Source organism: Portunus trituberculatus, chromosome 15, assembly GCF_017591435.1.
Source record: "Portunus trituberculatus isolate SZX2019 chromosome 15, ASM1759143v1, whole genome shotgun sequence".
Classification (NCBI taxonomy): Eukaryota; Metazoa; Arthropoda; class Malacostraca; order Decapoda; family Portunidae; genus Portunus; species Portunus trituberculatus.
This window is the reverse complement of record NC_059269.1, coordinates 1,337,935-1,358,171: the sequence shown is the minus strand read 5'-3', so window position 1 is coordinate 1,358,171 and position 20,237 is coordinate 1,337,935. Positions and strand designations below refer to the sequence as shown.

The following is a 20,237-nucleotide window of genomic DNA, read 5'->3' as shown; positions in this document are numbered from 1 at the left end:
TTAAACCAAGGTTTAGAAGGTTTAGGTTGAGAAAAAGAATGAGAAATTATGCCTCCATGCCAGACACTATCACCTCTGTTATGCGTTCAGCACACAGAGATGGGTCTCTGACACGGAAACAGTAATCATTCCAGGGAAAATCAGCGTAATACCTTCTCATGTCCCTCCAACTGGCAGAGACAAAATGCCAGAGGCACCTTTGCTTTGAGGGATCTTGAGGAGGGATTAGAGAAATAGAACAAGATACAGAAATGAGATAATGATCGGAGGAGCCCAACGGAGAAGATAGGATGACAGCATAAGCAGTAGGATTAGAAGTAAGGAAAAGATCAAGAATGTTGGGCTTATCTCCAAGATGGTCAGGAATATGAGTAGGGCGTTGCACCAATTGCTCTAGGTCATGGAGGATAGCAAAGTTGAAGGGTAATTCACCAGGATGGCCAGTGAAGGGAGAGGAAAGCCAATGTTGGTGATGAATATTGAAATCTCCAAGGATGGAGATCTTTGCAAAAGGATAGAAGGACAGAAGTTAAATAGTAAAATAATTTACTGTACTCAGAGGAGTTAGGGGAGAGATCGACAGCACAGATGAATTTAGTTTGAGAGTGACTATTGAGTTGAAGCCAGATGGTGGAAAACTTGGAAGATTCAAGAACATGGGCATAAGAGGAAGTTAAGTCGTTGCGCATCTAGATGTAACATCCAGCTTTGGAACCAAAATGAAGATAGAGAAAGTAGGAGGGAATAGAGAAGGGTCTACTGTCAATTGCATCAGACAGCTGTATTTTGTTGAGAAAGAGAAGATGAGATTTAGTAGAGGAGAGGTGGTGTTCTACAGATTAAAAAATTAGATCTAAGACCATGAATGTTGCAGAAGTTAATAAAAAAAAATTGAGGGAGGTGTCAAGACATTTTAGGTTGCCACTGAGAGCAGTCCGACCTTGGGACATTTTTGGTCCCTCGCCCGGAAAGGGACTCTGAAGCCATTAGTATACTATTTTGTTTCTTTATCTCCTCTTTTATCCCCTGGTTTATTTCTGTTACTTTCTCACATTCTTTTAATCTCAATTTTAGTTCTTTGTTTTCTTTTATTAACTTACCTTGTTTTTCCCTGATACCTGAAATCACTTTCTTCATATATTTCATCTCTTTTTCCACACTCATTATCCTTCTTTTATTACCTCTTTCCTCCCTAAATCCAGATAACTCCTTGTTATTGTTATCTTCACCCAGTCGTTTCAGTCCAATTGGTGTTTCAATAAATCTTGGGTTTTCTATACATGGCAGTGCCCCCAACTTTTTCCTCTCCCTCCATTTTTCACTCCAAACAGCACCCAAATCATGCTTTTTTAGAAACAGGAAAACCCTATGGCCCCATTCCCCCCTGTACATACAGTCTAGGTCTTTTTCAAACACCTGTTGGAGTGTGTTCCTCTGGGAGCTCCTTGCAACACGTTCTCTGAGCACTGCCGTTCTCAGTGTTTATTTACCTAGTTTCATAGTACAAGATTTGAGTGGGGCTCATAGTGTCCTGTCTCCATGTCCCCATTTATCCATTTTTTCTTTAAAGTTATGCACATTATGTGCTGTAACAACTTCATCACTCAATGCATTTCACTTTTCCATCATTCTATGTGGAAAGCTGTATTTTCTAATATCCTTCAGACACTGCATCATCCTGATCTTCTTTACATGTGCTCTTGTCCTTCATGCTTTTTTTTGTCACCAGCACCATGTCTGCCATTTATTATTTTATACATTGTTATTAGGTCTCCTCATTCTCTTCTATCTTCTAAGGTCAGCATTCCTATTTCCTTCAGCCTTTCTTCATATGTTCAGTCCATTAGTTCCAGCTCCATCTTTGTAGCTATCTTCTGAATCCATTCTATTCTTTTTATATCTTTTTTAGAGCTCAGTGGCCACACCACTGCTGCATAATCCAGCTTAGGACGTATCATGCTCGTGATGATTTATTTCATCATATCTTTGCCCATGAATTGAAATGCCACTCTAAAATTAGTCAACATTTTATATGCTAATCCAAATATCTTACTTATGTGCTTTTCAGGGTTCAGATTTTCCTGTATAACCACTCCCAGATCTTTTTCCTCTTTAGTTTTCATTATTTGTTCCTCTCCCATCAGACAGTTCCATACCAGTCTTCTTTTGCTCTTTCCTAGTTCCTTTAAGTGACATTTCTTGGCATTAAACTCTAGTTTACACTTCTTTCTTCACTCGTAGATTTTGTTTATATCTTCCTGCAGCAGCAAACAGACCTCCTGGGTTTTGATTACTCTTAGCAATTTTGCATCAACAAATAAATAATATAACTGTTTACCCCCATTTTGTATGTCATTTATGTATACCTGGAACATAATGGGGGCTAACACTGACCCTTGTGGCACTCCACTTGTTACTTTACCCCAAGATGAGTATGTATCTCTGATCAAAGTTTTCATCTCTCTGTCCTCCTGTGCTCTCTAACTTCCAAAGTAATCTACCATAAGGGACTTTATTAAAAGCCTTTTTATGTCCAGGTATCTCTGCTTTCCAGTTCTTCTCTTACTCTTGAGAAGAAATTTAATTAGTTTGACACATGTGACCGTCCTGTCCTGAACCCAAATTGTCTGTTCGATATAACTTGTTCTTCTTCCATATATTAAATCCATTTTTTCTTTGATAACTATTTCACATAACTTCCCCACAACACTTGTAAGTGACACTGGTCTGTAATTCAATGGCTCAGTTGACTTTCCTCCTTTGAATATAAGGATTATATTGGCTCTCTTCCATTCTAGTGGTGCTCTCCCTTCTTTTAATGAACTTGTAGCCATTTGCCAAATTGGATCTAACAGCTGCTCTATACATTCTTTTAGTGCCCAGCCTTATACGCCATCCAGCCTCATTGCTTTTCTGACATCCAAATTATCTAGCAATCTTCCATTATCTTCTTTGTGCATTATGATTTCCTGCAATCCTCGGCAGTGCAATGTCCTATTTGGTTCTGGTGATTCCTCTTCTTCAGTGAATACAGTGTTGAAACTCTCATTCATTATTTCACTTGTTTCCTTTGCTATTTGGTATGTCTTCCCTCCCTTAATTATTTTTCTATTGTTTCCTTTTTCCTCATCTTACCATTTGTAAATTTGTAAAAAAGCTTGGCTTCATCTTTGCTTTTTCGCTTCACATCTTTCTCAAAGTTTCTTTCATCCTCTCTCCTTAATCTAATATATTAATTTATCACATCCTTATACTGCTGTCTGTTATTTTCATTTCTCTGCTTTTTGAGTTTCTTCCAAACTTTATCTTTTGGCCTTTTAGCTTCTATGCATCTGGCATTGTACCAAGCATGTATACTTTTCTTCACTCCTTCGTTATATTTCTGTAGGAATATTTCATATTTCCTCTTGTACTGTCCTGCCACTCATAATGCTCCTCCATTTAGTATCAGCAAAAAATTTTTTTAACTTTTCAAAATTTGCTCTTGCATAATTTAACCTCTTTTTTGTAGTCTTCTCTATATCTTATCCCATCCTCTTCCTGTATTTCCATCTCTAATGTTACATGATCACTTCTTTTCATATGACTAAGATATTGTATGATTGGTGGTGGCTCTGGCTTCTTTGTGAATACTAGGCCAAGCAACAATGGTTCATCTTCCCCCTGTACCGGTCTGACTCTTCCAATGTATTTACCATAGTGAACCTTCTCGCTCCATTGTCCAGCATTACCCATTGCTCCTACTGTCACAGACCCCAATCCCTACTAGCTAACCTGTTATTTCATAATGGGGTTTATCACATAAATGTTTACTTATCCAGGTTGAAAGGCCCTCAGAAAATAACAATTTCACCAGTTAGTCTAAATTTATTTACAAAATTTTCATTGAATGGGATCTGAACTGCCAGAAGACTAGTGAATTGAATTTTAGGATTAATTTAAGAAAGGACAAATAGAAAAAATGAACAGGATCACGAGTATTACTTAACCATAGGTAAAAAAAAGAGAAAACAAATCTGGCACCCAAAATAATATGGCTTTGGCTTTCCTCTCCTTTCACTGACCATTCTGGTGTTCTAGCCTTCAACTTTGCTATCCTCCATGACCTAGAGCAATTGGTGCAAGGCCCTATTCATATTCCTGACCATCTTGGAGACAAGCCCAACATTTTTTTATCTTTTCCTTACCTCTAATCCTACTGCTTATGCTGTTACTCTATCTTTTCCGTTGGGCTCCTCCGATCACAATCTCATTTCTGTATCTTGCTCTATTTCTCCAATTCCTCCTCAGGATCCCCCAAAGCAGAGATGCCTCTGGCATTTTGCCTCTGCCATTTGGAGAAACCTGAGGAGGGATTATGCTGATTTTCCCTGGAACGATTACTGTTTCTGTGTCAGAGACCCATTTCATTGTGCTGAATGCATAACAGAGGTGATAGTGTCTGGCATGGAGGCTTACATTCCTCATCCTTTCTCTCAACCTAAACCTTCTAAACCTTGGTTTAACACAGCCTGTTCTTGTGCTATACATGATAGAGAGGTTGCCCACAAAAGGTACATGAGCCTTCCATCTCCTGAATCTCATGGACTTTCTATTTCTGCCTAGCATCATGCCAAGTCTGTTCTTCAACTTGCCAAACACTCCTTCATAGATAGAAAATGTCAGAAACTTTCAAACTCCAGCTCCCCTCATGACTTCTGGCATTTAGCCAAAAATCATCTCCAATAACTTTACTTCTTCATTTTTCCCTCCTTTATTTCATCCTGATGGCACCACTGCCATCTCTTCTGTCTCTAAAGCTGAACTCTTCTCTCAAACCTTTGCTCACAACTCCATTTTGGATGATTCTGGGCTTGTTGCTCCCTCTCCTGCTCCCTCTGACTATTTCATACCTACAATTAAAGTTCTTTGTAATGATGTTTTCCATGCCCTCGTTGGCCTAAACCAACAGAAAGCTTATGGACCTGATGGGGCCTGTCCTATTGTTCTCAAAAAACTGTGCTTCCGTGATTTCACCTTGCCTGGCCAAACTCTTTCAACTATGCCTATCCACTTCTACCTTTCCTTCTTGCTGGAAGTTTGCCTACATTCAGCCTGTTCCTAAAAATGGTGACCATTTTAATCCCTCTATCTACTTTACTATATCTTTAATCTCTTGCTTGCCTAAAGTTTTTTAATCTATCCTGAATGGAAGATTCTCAAACATCTGTCACTTCACAATCTTCTGTCTGATCGCCAGTATGGCTTCCGTCAAGGTCGCTCTACTGGTGATCTTCTGGCTTTCCTTACTGAGTCTTGGTCATCCTCTTTTAGAGATTTTGGTGAAATTTTTGTTAGACATATGAAGAGCTTTTGCTAGAGTCTGGCACAAAGCTTTGATTTCAAAACTGCCCTCCTATGGTTTTTATCCTTCTCTCTGCAACTTTATCTCAAGTTTCCTTTCTGACCTTTCTATTGCTGCTGTGGTAGATGGCCACTGTTCTTCTCCTAAATCTATTAATAGTGGTGTTTCGCAGGGTTCTGTCCCATCACCCATTCTTTCTATTCATTAATGACCTTAACCAAACTTCTTGCCCTATCCACTCCTATGCTGATGATACCACCCTACATCTTTCCATGTCCATTCAGAGACGACCAACCCTTCAGGAAGTCAACAGATCATGCAGGGATGCCACAGAACTCATGACTTCTGATCTTTCTAAGATTTCTGATTGGGGCAGAGAAAACTTAGTAGTGTTCAGTGCCTCAAAAAAACTCAATTTGTCCACCTATCAACTTGACACAACATTCCAGACAGCTATCCTTTCTTCTTCAGTGACACTCAACTGTTATCCTGCTTCTACACTGAATATCCCTAGTCTGTCCTTTACTCATAATCTTAACTGGAAACTTCACATTTCATCTCTTGCTAAAACAGCATCTATGAAGTTAGGCATTTTGCGGCATCTCCGCCAGTTTTTCTCGCCCCTCCAACTGCTAACTCTGTACAAGGGCCGTATCCGTCCTTGTATGGAGTACTCTTCACATGTTTAGGAGGGTTCCACTCACACAGCTTTATTATATAGGGTGGAATGAATGAAAAGCTTTTTGTCTCATTAACTCCCCTCCTCTGACTAACTGTCTTCAGCCTCTTTCTCACTGCCGAAATGTTGCATCTCTTTCTATCTTTTATGGCTATTTTCATGTTAACTGTTCTACTGATCTTGCTAACTGCATGCCTCCCTCCTCCTGCAGCCTCACTGCAAAAGGCTTTCTTCTTCCTCTCATCCCTATTCTGTCCAACCCTCAAATACAGAAGTTAATCAGTTTTCTCAATCATTCATACCTTTCACTGGTAAATTCTGGAACTCCTTACCTGCTTCTGTATTTCCATCTTCCTTTGACTTGACTTCTTTTAAGAGAGAGGTGTCAAGACATTTGTCCCAGGCTTTTGGCTGACTCTTTCAGATCTTATAGGGAAACTACAGTTCCATTTTTTTTTTTTTTTTTTTTTTTTTTTTTTTTTTTTTTTTTTTCCTCCCTTGTCAGTCTTCCCTCTTGCATAAAAAAAAATTCATAATAATAATTTTTATTATTCACGTTCATAGTGAAATATTATTCATCAATCTATTCCTCAAGGGCACTTGCCTGATAGGTTGCGAGAATTCCACCGCCAAGGAAGGAGTCTCTCAACTACATACTTGACATACAGTGCAGATGGGACACAGCTCTTGGCTAATCTTGGAGGAGAACATATCTACCTCTTCCACATGGCAAACCCTCAATACCCTAGACACTATGCAGCCCCAAGTGCCACAAAGCTTCACTCTAAAGGTTAGTAAGTACATACTTGTTGGTATGTAAATTTTTTTTAATACTTTTTATGTACCAATTATTTTGATATACTTCCCTGTAAGAATTAAGGAGCAATTTCAAACTTAGATCAAAACTAAATTTTTTTTATGAATGTATGAAATAGAAAATACAGTGGCATCTTGTGATAACGGGGCTTGCTGTAATGGATTTTGCTCAATAACAGACTGATCAGACACTAACCAATTTGTGGGGGACCATCAGGGCAGCTTTTTTCTCTCACGAATCTATAATTTGTGAGTGGCTATGCAGATGAATACACAATACACATATGATACAATAAACAATCGAAAAAAAGCATGCTAGATACCATTGTAACTCACTTTGTTCCTGTGGGGGTTGCCGGATTGACACTTATGGTTGATTGGACCCACAGCCTGCTGAAGGAGACTGCTAATTATGCATTTGTTTGAATGTTGTTGGACAAGTGAGGATAATGACATTGCCACAGAGAGAGAGAGAGAGAGAGAGAGAGAGAGAGAGAGAGAGAGAGAGAGCCTGCTAGTGTAAATTGCTAGTTATGCATTTCTGCTTGAATGTTGTTGGGCCAAGGAAGATAATGAAACTTCCACACTAAGGGAGAGAGAAAGAGAGAGGGAGAGAGATCACAGCAGCTGACTAATGTGTGGATGACAGATAAATAAACTAAAACTCTAATTCTGATATTTTCTCCAAGACTTTAATGTACCTGTTGGTTGTAAGTTTGAAAAGTATCTGAGATATCATAGTATACAGATAACTAGGCATTATTGAAAAAAATATCATCATAGTAAGAAGGATTACCCAAGCTATTTAGTTACCATATCATTATGTAACACTGTTATGTACAGTACTAAAGGAAGTACAAAAACAGAAAGCCTTAGTGTACATAGCTGTAAACCAAAACACCCATAAACAGGGAAAGAACCAGAGGATAATGTGAAGGATATCAATACTTGTGGTGTGAACAGTTATTTTCTGGAAAATCAAACTGATAGAATAGCCATTATAATACAGGAGTGAGATTTGTACTGCCATACAGCATTGAAATGCATTGTATTGTATATGCAAATATGGTGAAAACAATTTAGATGTAGATACCTGGCAAGAATGGAGGTAAACATTCTTTGTGTGTCAAGGAGAAAAGTCTAACAATTTCCAACAATGCAAGGCTTGTAAAAGTGGAAATGTTTACTCAAGAATTCAAGTCTGACTTTCCAGAGGTATTTTTGTCAGGTCATCTATTAGCAGGGGTAGAATGTGAGTATAGTACTGAACATCATGATTATGGTGTACAAGATGAGGACCCAGACATCAAAATGTGAACACAGTTAGGTAAATACAACTTTGTAAATACAAGTTTTAAAAAATTTTAAGTTGTAATTTTTTTTTTTATTTATTTATTTTTTTTTTTTTTAAGCTGCAAACTTACACTGAGGCAGAGAACAAATTATTTGATTTTGATTGTGATTTGATGGTAATGAGGAACTTGAACCATATCATAATTCCCCAATGTAAACCTGATTGATCATCAGATCTCGGTTTTTATTCATCCTCTTCACCTTGAAGTGGATCAGTCCTAGTTTTAAAAAGACAAGACTATAATAAGTGCAAGCAAAGAACATTCAACCCTCAATTTTAACATTCTAATGAATTTTTGTGAAACAAATATCATGCAGCTATTGACATCATGTCCCTTTTTCCAAATGTTAGGATAATTTCATCTAGCATAGGTACATTAAAACAAAGTACATTTAACCCTCAATTTAACAATTTGATGGATTTTTGTGAAACAGATATCATGCAATTACTGACATCATGTCTCTTTCTCTAAATGTTAGGACAATTTCATCAAGCACAAGTACGTTAATTTTTCTGTATTTACTACCACATAACCACTTCAGAAAACCACTCCCAAGGTGAAAGACACATAAAGCAACTAAGAAAAGATGGAGAAATGTGACTCTAGTAACTGTACAAGATGCAGTGAACTTTTTAGGAGTGTTCAATCAATGGACGGGCTTTCACTTTTCTTAAATCAAGGATTAACTGTACCATAACAATGATATATACACAACTGGTACCAGCACCATTTTCAAATGAGACAAAATACTTTACTTACCTGATAGCTTTCTTACTGCTTACAAGATGACATTCAGCCTCCTGTTTGGATAAAACCAAAATTTTATGTCATTGCACTGAACAATCATTATATATATATATATATATATATATATATATATATATATATATATATATATATATATATATATATATACACAGGCAACCACCGCTTAAAGAACGTTCACCCAACGAAATTTCGCTACAACGAACGTTTCATTTTACTACCATCTGCTCATTTAACGAACACTAAACTCGCTTTAACCCCTTCGCGCCGGATGTTAAAAAAGCCCGCCTGTATGATATACGGGTGGTAGTGCCGCGCGCTCGAGCGTGGGAAACTCATGCAAGCTTGTCATACTTGTCATCTTTGTGTATTATGCTGCTATTTTTTAGTTACTATATTGCCTTCGAAGAGGAAAGTGGACGCTTCTCTCTTCAGAGAAAGAGAGAGAGAGAGAGAGTGACATTTGCTAATATTTTAGACACAAGCGGACGCATGTAGCTTATCTTCGAGAGGAAGAGGGGAGGAGGGAAGGAGAGGAAACGAAGGAGGAGAGAGAGAGAGAGATTAGAAAATTTGTTGTTTTGTTTTGTGTTTGTGTGTGTGTGTGTGTGTGTGTGTGTGTGTGTGTGTGTGTGTGTGTTTTCACGAATGTTACAAGGCGGGGCATGTAACTTATCTTTCGAGAGGGAGAGGGGGAGGGAGGGAAGGGAGATGGGGAGGGAAGAAAGGGAGATGGGGAGAGAGAGAGAGAGAGAGAGAGAGATGGGAACAGTCTATGCCATTGGGTAATTTTAGACACAAGGCGGGATGCATGTAGCTTATCTTTAGTGATTGGTGGAGACAAGGATGGTGGGAGGAGCACTAGGATTTTAAGGACACCATACGGCGTGTGTAGTTGGTATCCAACACATTATACGGGACAACTGAACTGAAGAAAGCTCAGAAAAGAAATATGACGCCCACGTAGGCGTCACCGTATATGCTACTGGGGCTTCATGACGCCTACATAGGCGTCACCGTATTGAAGGGGTTAATGAAATTTTATCCAGGTAATTTTTTCCAAGTTTGAAAGCCTCGCCGTATCACGCAAGCCGACAGGCTTTTGATTATACCAGGTTTCTCATAGACAAAATGCGCACCATTCACTCCCCTAGTTCAAAACAATAACAGCGTCAGCAGCAGCTCGTCTTCCCTCCCTCTACATGCCACCAAAACGCCCTGCAATGTCGCCTAGTGTTGCTAAGAAGACCAGGAAGTCTCTTACTCTCAAAGTGAAGCTGGATATTATTCACAGACACGAGAGAGGTGAGAAAACTAATAGTATTGCTTCCCACCATGGCTTGATTCCATCTACTGTCTACCATTTTCAAGTCAGCAGACTCTATTAAGAAGGTTGGTGAGACCATATTTTCCTTGTAAGCTAAAAGAACCACCTGAACTCGTGACTCTGCAATGGATAGAATTGAAAGCCTTGTGGAAATGTGGTACATAAGTTTTGTATGCGGTACAATGATGCGTCCTTTGTTTACATTCCACAGGTTGCCAGCAAGCATATTTCCCACTCCACTCTCCCTCCCGTCATAAATTTAAGATCATCAACATCATAAAGTTACTTACATACATACATTAGTGTACATTATAATGACTTAGTCTTAAATTAAACTGCTTAAATTTTTAACTTCATAATTTTTACTTTCATTAAAACTTTTACTGTACTATGATGCACTCTCACTTTGTTTACTCTCAATGGAAGCTCAAATCATGGGTTAAACTTGTTACAATTAGTTTGCTTGACAAAAATTCGCTTAACGAAGGGTTTTTATGAACATAACCCCTTTGTTAAGCGGGGTTTGCCTGTATATATATATATACACAATGGTACTTTGACATACGATCACCCTAACATACAATTTTATTTTATATACGACAAAATTTTTTATATAATTTGCGCCTTGAAAAACGACAATATTTTTAAGATACGATTAGCCATCAGCAGGTGGTGCAGCAATCGCTCGGCTACCCGTATCCACTCGAACATTCACCCCGCGTTGTGTATCGTTGTTCATCCTTTGTGCATGTATGTGTCTGTGCTCCTCCGCAGTGTGTATTTTTTATTAAGTTTTGTGAACTCAAGATCACGGGTCGCAAAAGTTAAAGTTTGGCGAGAAACACACAAAATAGTCTGTATTCACACACTGATTACACTTAGAAATTCAATAAATGAGTGAGTACAAATGGTTTTCTGCCCACAAGCAACTCTTCCTCTTTGTAATGCAAAAAACCAGAAGTCTCTAGATGTCATGGTTACCAAAATATCACAGGTTGAATGAGGTAGTATCATCGGTTTACGTGGCCTTGCATCCGATCGGGTTCAGCGGCCTTGGCTAGAGTGAGAGAAAATGGGCCTCTTGTATCCTCTCTCTCTCTCTCTCTCTCTCTCTCTCTCTCTCTCTCTCTCTCTCTCTCTCTCTCTCTCTCTCTCTCTCTCTCTCTCTCTCTCTCTCTCTCTCTCTCTCTCTCTCTCCTGTTCTGATACCACTCTCATTCAAAAGTTGTCTCCCCATAACATGGCGAAAGACCCGAGGTATAGAAGTAACACGCGCGGGAGAGGTGCCGGAATCAGACACAATGAAATCACTGTCGATCGCTCCTACCATTTATTGTTGGTGACACAGTGACGTAGAGCATATGTTTACTCCTGATGAGTGTTGCCAGCTCACAAGGAAACCAAAATATAGCCATAAAAAGCCTAAAGGTCTATTGACGTGCCCCGTGCCTTGCGTGATGAACATCTATCATTGTGTCCCATGTTTTGCGGGTTAAATTATTTTAAGCAATAAACTTCATTTATATCATGCATACAATAAACATTGTATTTATCTTATATCAACATACCCTCTAAAGACAGCTCTCCTTCTTCACACAAAACTACATGCACTTACCACACATACACTCTTCACTCCAAATCAAATTTAAAAGAAAAAATGGGACCTGAAATAAACAATGCCTCGGAGTCCTCCTCTGGGGAGGGGACCAAAAATGTCCCCAGGTTGGACACCTCTCCTGTTGAAGACCACAAATGCCTTGACACCTCCCTCAACTTTTTCTACATTAACTTCTGCAACATTCGCGGTCTTAGATCTAATTTTCAATCTGTGGAATACCACCTCTCCTCTACTAAACCTCATCTTCTTTTCCTCACCGAAACACAGCTGTCTGAGGCAACTGACAATAGCCCCTTCTCTGTTCCCTCCTACTTTCTCTATTCTCATTTTCATTCCAAAGCTGGATGTTGCGTCTATGTACGCAACGACTTAACTTGCTCTCGTGCCCACGCTCTTGAGTCTTCCGAATTTTCCATCATCTGGCTACGACTTAACAGTCACTCTCATACTAAATTCATCTGTGCTGTTTATCTCTCCCCTAACTCTTCTGACTATAGTAATTTCTTCGATTACTTAACTTCTAAAGTGGAGCACATTCTGTCCCTTTCGCTGAGATTTCCATTCTCGGAGATTTCAATGTTCACCACCAGCTTTTGGCTTTCCTCTCCCTTCACTGACCACCCTGGTGAACTAGCCTTCAACTTTGCTATCCTCCATGACCTAGAGCAACTGCTGCAACACCCTACTCGTATTCCTGACCGTCTTGGAGACACGCCCAACATTCTTGATCTCTTCCTCACCTCTAACCCTTCTGCTTATGCTGTCACCCTTTCATCTCCATTGGGCTCCTCCGATCACAATCTCATTTCTGTATCTTGTCCTATTTTTCCAATCCCTCCGCAGGATCCCCAAAGCGAAGGTGCCTCTGGCGTTTGCCTCTGCCAGTTGGGGGACCTGAGGAGGTATTATGCTGATTTTCCTGGAATGATTATTGCTTCCGTGTCAGAGACCCATCTCTTTGTGCTGAACGCATAACAGAGGTGTTAGTATCTGGCATGGAGGCGTACATTCCTCATTCTTTTCTCAACCTAAACCTTCTAAACCTTGGTTTAACTCAGCCTGTTCTCGTGCTATACATGATAGAGAGGTTGCCCACAAAAGGTACTTGAGCCTTCCATCTCCTGAATCTCATGCACTTTATATCTCTGCCGGAATCATGCCAAGTCTGTTCTTCAACTTGCCAAACACTCTTTCATAAATAGGAAATGTCAAAATCTTTCAAACTCAAACTCTCCTCGTGACTTCTGGCATCTAGCCAAAAACATCTCAAATAACTTCACTTCTTCATCTTTCCTCCTTTATTTCATCCTGATGGCACCACTGCCATCTCTTCTGTCTCTAAAGCTGAACTCTTTTCTCAAACCTTTGCTCACAACTCCACCTTGGACAATTCTGGGCTTGTCCTCCTCTCCTCCTCCCTCTGACTATTTCATGTCTACAATCAAAATTCTTCGTAATGATGTTTTCCATGCCCTTGCTGGCCTAAACCCTCAGAAGGCTTATGGACCTGATGGGGTCCCTCCTATTGTTCTCAAAACTGTGCTTCTGTGCTTGCACCTTGCCTGGCCAAACTCTTCCAACTTTGTCTATCGACTTGTACCTTTCCTTCCTGCTGGAAGTTCGCCTACATTCAGCCTGTTCCTAAAAGGGTGACCGTTCTAACCCCTCAAACTACCGTCCTATAGCTTTAATCTCTTGCTTGTCTAAAGTTTTTGAATCTATCCTGAATAGGAAGATTCTCAAACATCTGTCACTTCACAATCTTCTGTCTGATCGCCAGTATGGCTTCCGTCAAGGTCGCTCTACTGGTGATCTTCTGGCTTTCCTTACTGAGTCTTGGTCATCCTCTTTTAGAGATTTCGGTGAAACTTTTGCTGTTGCGTTAGACATATCAAAAGCTTTTGATAGAGTCTGGCATAAAGCTTTGATTTCAAAACTGCCCTCCTACGGCTTCTATCCTTCTCTCTGCAACTTTATCTCAAGTTTCCTTTCCAACTGCTCTATTGCTGCTGTGGTAGACGGCTACTGTTCTTCTCCTAAACCTATTAATAGTGGTGTTCCTCAGGGTTCTGTCCTGTCACCCACTCTCTTTCTATTATTCATTAATGACCTTCTTAACCAAACTTCTTGCCCTATCCACTCCTACGCTGATGATACCACCCTACATCTTTCCACATTCTTTCAGAGACGTCCAACCCTTCAGGAAATTAACAGATCACGCGGGGACGCCACGGAACGCCTGACTTCCGATCTTTCTAAGATTTCCGATCGGGGCAGAGAAAATCTAGTAGTTTTCAATGCCTCAAAAACTCAATTCCTCCATCTATCAACTCAACACAACCTTCCAGACAACTGTCCCCTCTTCTTCAATGACACTCAACTGTCTCCCTCTTCCACAATGACACTCAACTGTCTCCCTCTTCCACAATGAATATCCTCGGTCTGTCCTTTGCTCATAATCTTAACTGGAAACTTCACATCTCATCTCTTGCTAAAACAGCTTTTATGAAATTAGGTGTTCTGAGGCGTCTCTGACAGTTTTTCTCGCCCCTCAACTGCTTACTCTGTATAAGGGCCTTATCCGTCCCTGTATGGAGTACTCTTCGCATGTTTGGGGGGGTTTGAGTCACACAGCTTTGCTTGATAGGGTGGAATCGAAAGCTTTTCGTCTCATCAACTCCCCTCCTCTGACTAACTGTCTTCAGTCTCTTTCTCACCGCCGAAATGTTGCATCCCTTTCTATATTTTATCGCTATTTTCATGGTAACTGTTCTACTGATCTTGCTAACTGCATGCCTCCCCTTTTCCTGCGGCCACGCTGCACAAGGCTTTCTTCTTCCTCTCATCCCTATTCTGTCCAACTCTCTAATGCAAGAGTTAACCAGTACGCTCAATCATTCATCCCTTTCACTGGTAAACTCTGGAACTCCCTCCCTGCATCTGTATTTCCGAATTCCTACAACTTGTCTTCTTTTAAGAGGGAGGTATCGAGGCATTTGCTCCCCTAATTCTGGCTGACGGTTTTGGCACTTTTGAACTCTTTGGAGAGCCAGCCCTCAAGTGGGCCTTTTTCTAACTTTCTTTTTTTTTGCCCTTGGCTGGCCCTCTTCCCGTAAAAAAAAAAAAAAAAATATATATATATATATATATATATATATATATATATATATATATATACGTAAAAAAAAAAAAAAATATATATATATATATATATATATATATATATATATATATATATATATATATATATATATATATATATATATATATATATATATATATATATATATATATATATATATATATATATATATATATATATATATATATATATATATATATATATATATATATATATATATATATATATATATATATATATATATATATATATATATATATATATATATATATATATATATATATATATATATATATATATATATATATATATATATATATATATATATATATATATATATATATATATGTACAGTCGGCGCCTCTCAATGTGATCGCGCGCTAAACAATATACACATTATGATTTCGATTGATAAGAAATGGTCAAACTACGAGACAGAATGAAACATAAATTGTTGAGGATACTTATTAACTTACCTTTTATTTACTAATGGGGTATCCTTTTCATTTTTTCACTTCCTTCAAACGATTAGGGAGAGAATCCACGAGCTTCATCACCATTTCTCGTGGTATGCTGCTCCAAGCTTGACGAAGTGCTCTCTCTAATTTTGGCAGTGTGGAGGTGTCTTCATTTCTCAGCTTTCCATTTACGATAGCCCAGAGGTTCTCAATGGGTGATATGTCTGAACTGTTGGCCGGCCAGTCAAAAATGCACTCTACCTCACTTGCAGCAAACCATTCCTTGACGGTGTGTGTGGTGTGGCGTGGGGCGCCGTCCTGCTGCAGCACGTCAGCACCAATCGCTGCAAAACAGTCAGCTAGATGAATATCTAAAAGACTGCAGTAGACGTCCTTGGTGACTGACTGGCCTTTAGGGAAGACATGCAGCTCAGCCACGCCCCTATATGAGAATGCACCCCACACCATAAGGGTGGGAGGGTGTTAAGTAGACTTGGCGGTAAACTTTGGATGATATGGGTCTGATCCTTTCCGACGCCACACCATCTTGCCTTTTATGTCACTGACTCTGAATGCTGATTCATCAGTCCACACAACTCTCCTCCACTCATCTACAATCCATGTGCTGTTTTTTCGTTGTGCCTCGGAAACAAAAGGCTTATTGCGAGCACGCTATTTCTTAAATTCTAATTTTTTCTGGATATTTTTCTGTATTGTCCTTACACTGACTTCCTGGAGAAGTGCTGGATTCAAGGACACAAGGCGGCAGACTGTCCCTGGGTTCACACATGTTTCAAGACTAATTTCCTTGGTTTTTTCGCCCTTATCTATAGGCCTTAATCACTTCCACAATATCATATTCACTTGTGTAAGCTTTGGACACTGCGGTAAACTTTCAGCAACACAATTTGCATTTGCAACACAGGGTCGCGGACGGAGTAGTGGCAGCGGCACGTAAGAGAAGGCACGTGTCCTTATCAGTCAACCATATTCAAAACTAACCGCTACTGTGGCCTAAAGTGACGGGTTGAAGTCGATCAAGTTGCCATGTAGTCATTTTGCCCCTGGTTAGTTTCTCAGGGTGCTGCAGTGAAGAAATGACAAATACGCAAATTTGCTGCGCGCTCGCAACCGTGATCACGTCGAGAGGCGCCGACTATATATATATATATATATATATATATATATATATATATATATATATATATATATATATATATATATATATATATATATATATATATATATATATATATATATATATATATATATATATATATATATATATATGTATATACACAGTAAGGTCTCGGTTTACGTCAGAGTTACGTTCCTTAAACATGACGTAAGTTGATTTTGTACATAACTCAAGTTTCCGAACATTTCAAAGTATATTATCGAGTTTTCAACCAATCATTGTTTATGGTCATTCGGGTAAGTTAAAGGTTATATTGTTATATTATTTAGAACTATGTAGGAATATGAAACACAAGTTTGTTTTTGTTGTTGATTAGGGCCGTGAATGTGAAGGACTGCAGGTTGCCAAGAGGGGTGGACGCCTGAGGCCGCCAGGAGGGTGGGCAGGTCGAATGTTGTGACGCCCAGGGTGGACAGCTAGGAGCGTAGTGCAGTGCAGTGGGAGTAGAAGCGTGGGCATCGGAGCAGGAAATGGAATAGGAAAGGACAATAGGGATCAGCAGACAGGCACAGACGGTGCAAGTGAGCTGCAAGTGTCGTGTGGTCCAGGTAAAGGCTCCGGAGTTGTTATTGTTGTGATGGGTGCGCGAGCCCTCAAGGTCGTCAACCTCCCCATTGTCATGGTAACGGGCTTCCCATTTTCTTCTTCACTCCCTCACACACAGCTGCTGACTCCCTTCTCATGTCTTTTAATTATGTCCTCTTTTTCTTGTAGCGTCATGGTTTTCCTTTTCTTACTATCACTGCTGTCACTAAGGAGTTTTCTCTTTGGTGCCATTGAGCAAGATACTAAGAACTTGAGTCAGTAAACGCAGAAGTAGGATAACACTTGCCTGGGGTGACGGTGTGGTGGAACTGAGGAAGGGTGTTATTGTATTCAAGCGTGAGGCGGGCGGTGTGGCGGGTAACCACTAGTGACGCCTGGCGGCCAACAATAACAATAAATCCCGCGCTTTACGATTTATAAATTTTCAATTTTCTTAATCTTAAATTGCTTTATAGTGGACTGACGTAACTACGAGTTTGACATAACTCAAGACCGACATAACCCAGGACTTTACTATATATATATATATATATATATATATATATATATATATATATATATATATATATACATTTATATACAGGCAACCCCCGCTTAATGAAGGGGTTACGTTCCTAAAATACACTTCGTTAAGCGAAACTTCGTTAAGCAAACCGATTATAACAAGTCTACCCCTGACTTGAACTTCCATTGAGAGTAAACAAAGCGAGAGTGCATCATAGTACACTGGAAGATTTAATGAAAGTAAAAATTATGAAGTTAAACATTTATGCAGTTTAATTTCAGTCATTATATATAATGTACACTAATGTATGTATGTATGTAACTTTATAATGTTGATGATTTTAAATTTATGAAGGGAGGGAGAGTGAAACGGGAAAGACACTAACCAGCAACCTGTGGAATATAAACAAAGGGCGCATCATTGTATCACATACAAAACTTATGTACCACATTTCCACAAAACTATCCATTTTATCCATTGTAGAGTCACGAGTTCAGGTGGTTCTTTTAGCTTTCAAGGAAGATACGGTCTCACCAGCCTTCTTAATAGAGTCTGCTGACTTGAAAATAGTATAGACAGTAGATGGAGTCAAGATGGTGGCGAGCAATGCTATAGTTTTCTTGCCTCTCGTGTCTGTGAATAATATCCAGCTTCACTTTCAAGAGTAAGAGACTTCCTGGTCTTCTTAGGAACACTAGGCCACATTGCAAGGTATTTTGGTGGTCAGCTGCTGCTGATGCTATTATGTTTTGAACAGGGGAGTGAGTGGTACGCGTGTTGTCCACGAGAGGCTTGATCTTGATCTTGATTCTACAGGTGTCCCAGGATATCTCCTGAGGCAGGCCTTAGTATCAGCTGCTCCTGGTGTATTCAAGAGCCTGTCAGCTTGCGTGATATGGCGGAGCTTTCAAACTTGGAAAAAATTACCTGGATAAAACTTTGTTAAAGCGAGTTTGGTGTTTGTTAAACAAGCAGATGGTAGTAAAATGAAACCTTCGTTTTAACGAAATTTGTTTGTATGAACCTTCGTTAAACATGTTTTATTTGCTTTATAAGTTTATTAACACGAGAGAATAGCGGGAAAGAATAAGAGGTTGGGGAGGGGGGGGAGAGCATGGGAGAAATTTTCATAAGTTACTCTTGAAAACATTTTTATGAAATTGCTCACTACCAACAGTTGGCAGCACCACCACTGTCCTCCAAACTTTAACCCACACCACAACTTCCTTCTTGTATATTCCTTGTTCTCCACCGTGTGTATAAGCACTATGCATGCACAGCTTTCACTGCTGATTGGCTGTTACCATGGCTCTGCTTGTAACCAATCGGATGGTGCTGTGGGTGGGACAATGTTGGAGAGAGTAGTGACAGCAGACAGAGAAGCGGCTGCATCAGAGCAAAAATAACCCAGTTTTAAATTTATCTTTTATCGGCCATCAAATAAAAAAAAAGGCCATTGCCAATATGCATTAAAATGCTTAATATCGGCGCCGATAATCAGTCGATCCCTAATATATATATATATATATATATATATATATATATATATATATATATATATATATATATACAGTAATACTCCGCTTAACAAACAGGATAGGGGGTGTCAAAGCTGTTCGTAGAGCGAAAATTCGTTAAGCGGACGTAATTTTCCCATAGGAAATAATGGAAATAGGGGGGGGATGCGTTCTGGGCTGGTCCCCAACATACCACATGGGTTAAAAAAGAAAACATTTTATATACGTTTGGCAGTATATTGGGCCACCGGTGTACCACTACTTTTATGATGTCATAGTCATTGGAAGTTAAAGGAGCTATGGACAAATTTCTCACATTCTCTGATTTATGTTCACAAAACAACATTTCTATTAGCTTTTTACAAACCTTGTTCCCAAGAAAGGATTGTTTTGTAATGCACAAAGTGAAATCTTACATGGAATACCAAAAAATAAGGCAGAGATGAGATGAGCCACAGACAAAGCGGGAGACTCGCGGCGACTCGGCTGCTTCTTCTTCTTCTTGTGACCCTTTTAGCCTGCGTGTTGTCTTTCCCCTGATATTTGTTTCCACTCTATTGGCTGCTATAATGGATATCATATCTTAGTATTCATATACGCTCATGCCATGAGGATAACCTTGACTCCGTGGCATTGAGTGATAGTGAATTATTAATGAAATACCGCAGTATTTCATTAGTAATTCACTATCACTCAGTGCCATGGAGTCAAGGTTATCCTCGTGGTATGAGCATATATGAATACTAAGATATGATATCCATTCTAGCAGGCAATAGAGGAGTGAAAACATAAACATCATGATGAAAGTAACATGCAAGCAAAAGGGTCACAAGAAGAAGAAGCGGCTGAGTGGCCGCCAGGCTCCCGCTTCGTCTGTGGCTCATCTCATTTCTGCTTTATTTTTTGGTATTCCATGTAAGATTTCACTTTATGCATTACAAAACAATCCTTTCTTGGGGACAAGGTT

At 39.4% G+C, this 20,237-nt stretch overlaps 1 protein-coding gene across 4 annotated transcripts in view; it reads left to right on the top strand.

The window, feature by feature from the left end:
• The window catches only part of LOC123504010 (WD and tetratricopeptide repeats protein 1-like), a 436,213-nt gene that overhangs the window by 277,478 nt on the left and 138,498 nt on the right, over window positions 1-20,237 (top strand). For all 4 annotated transcript variants that reach the window (XM_045254212.1, XM_045254209.1, XM_045254210.1 and 1 more), the window contains exon 8: window positions 6,619-6,813. In XM_045254212.1, coding sequence (XP_045110147.1) covers window positions 6,619-6,813 — 195 coding nt within the window. The remainder of the gene's footprint in view (window positions 1-6,618; window positions 6,814-20,237) is intronic.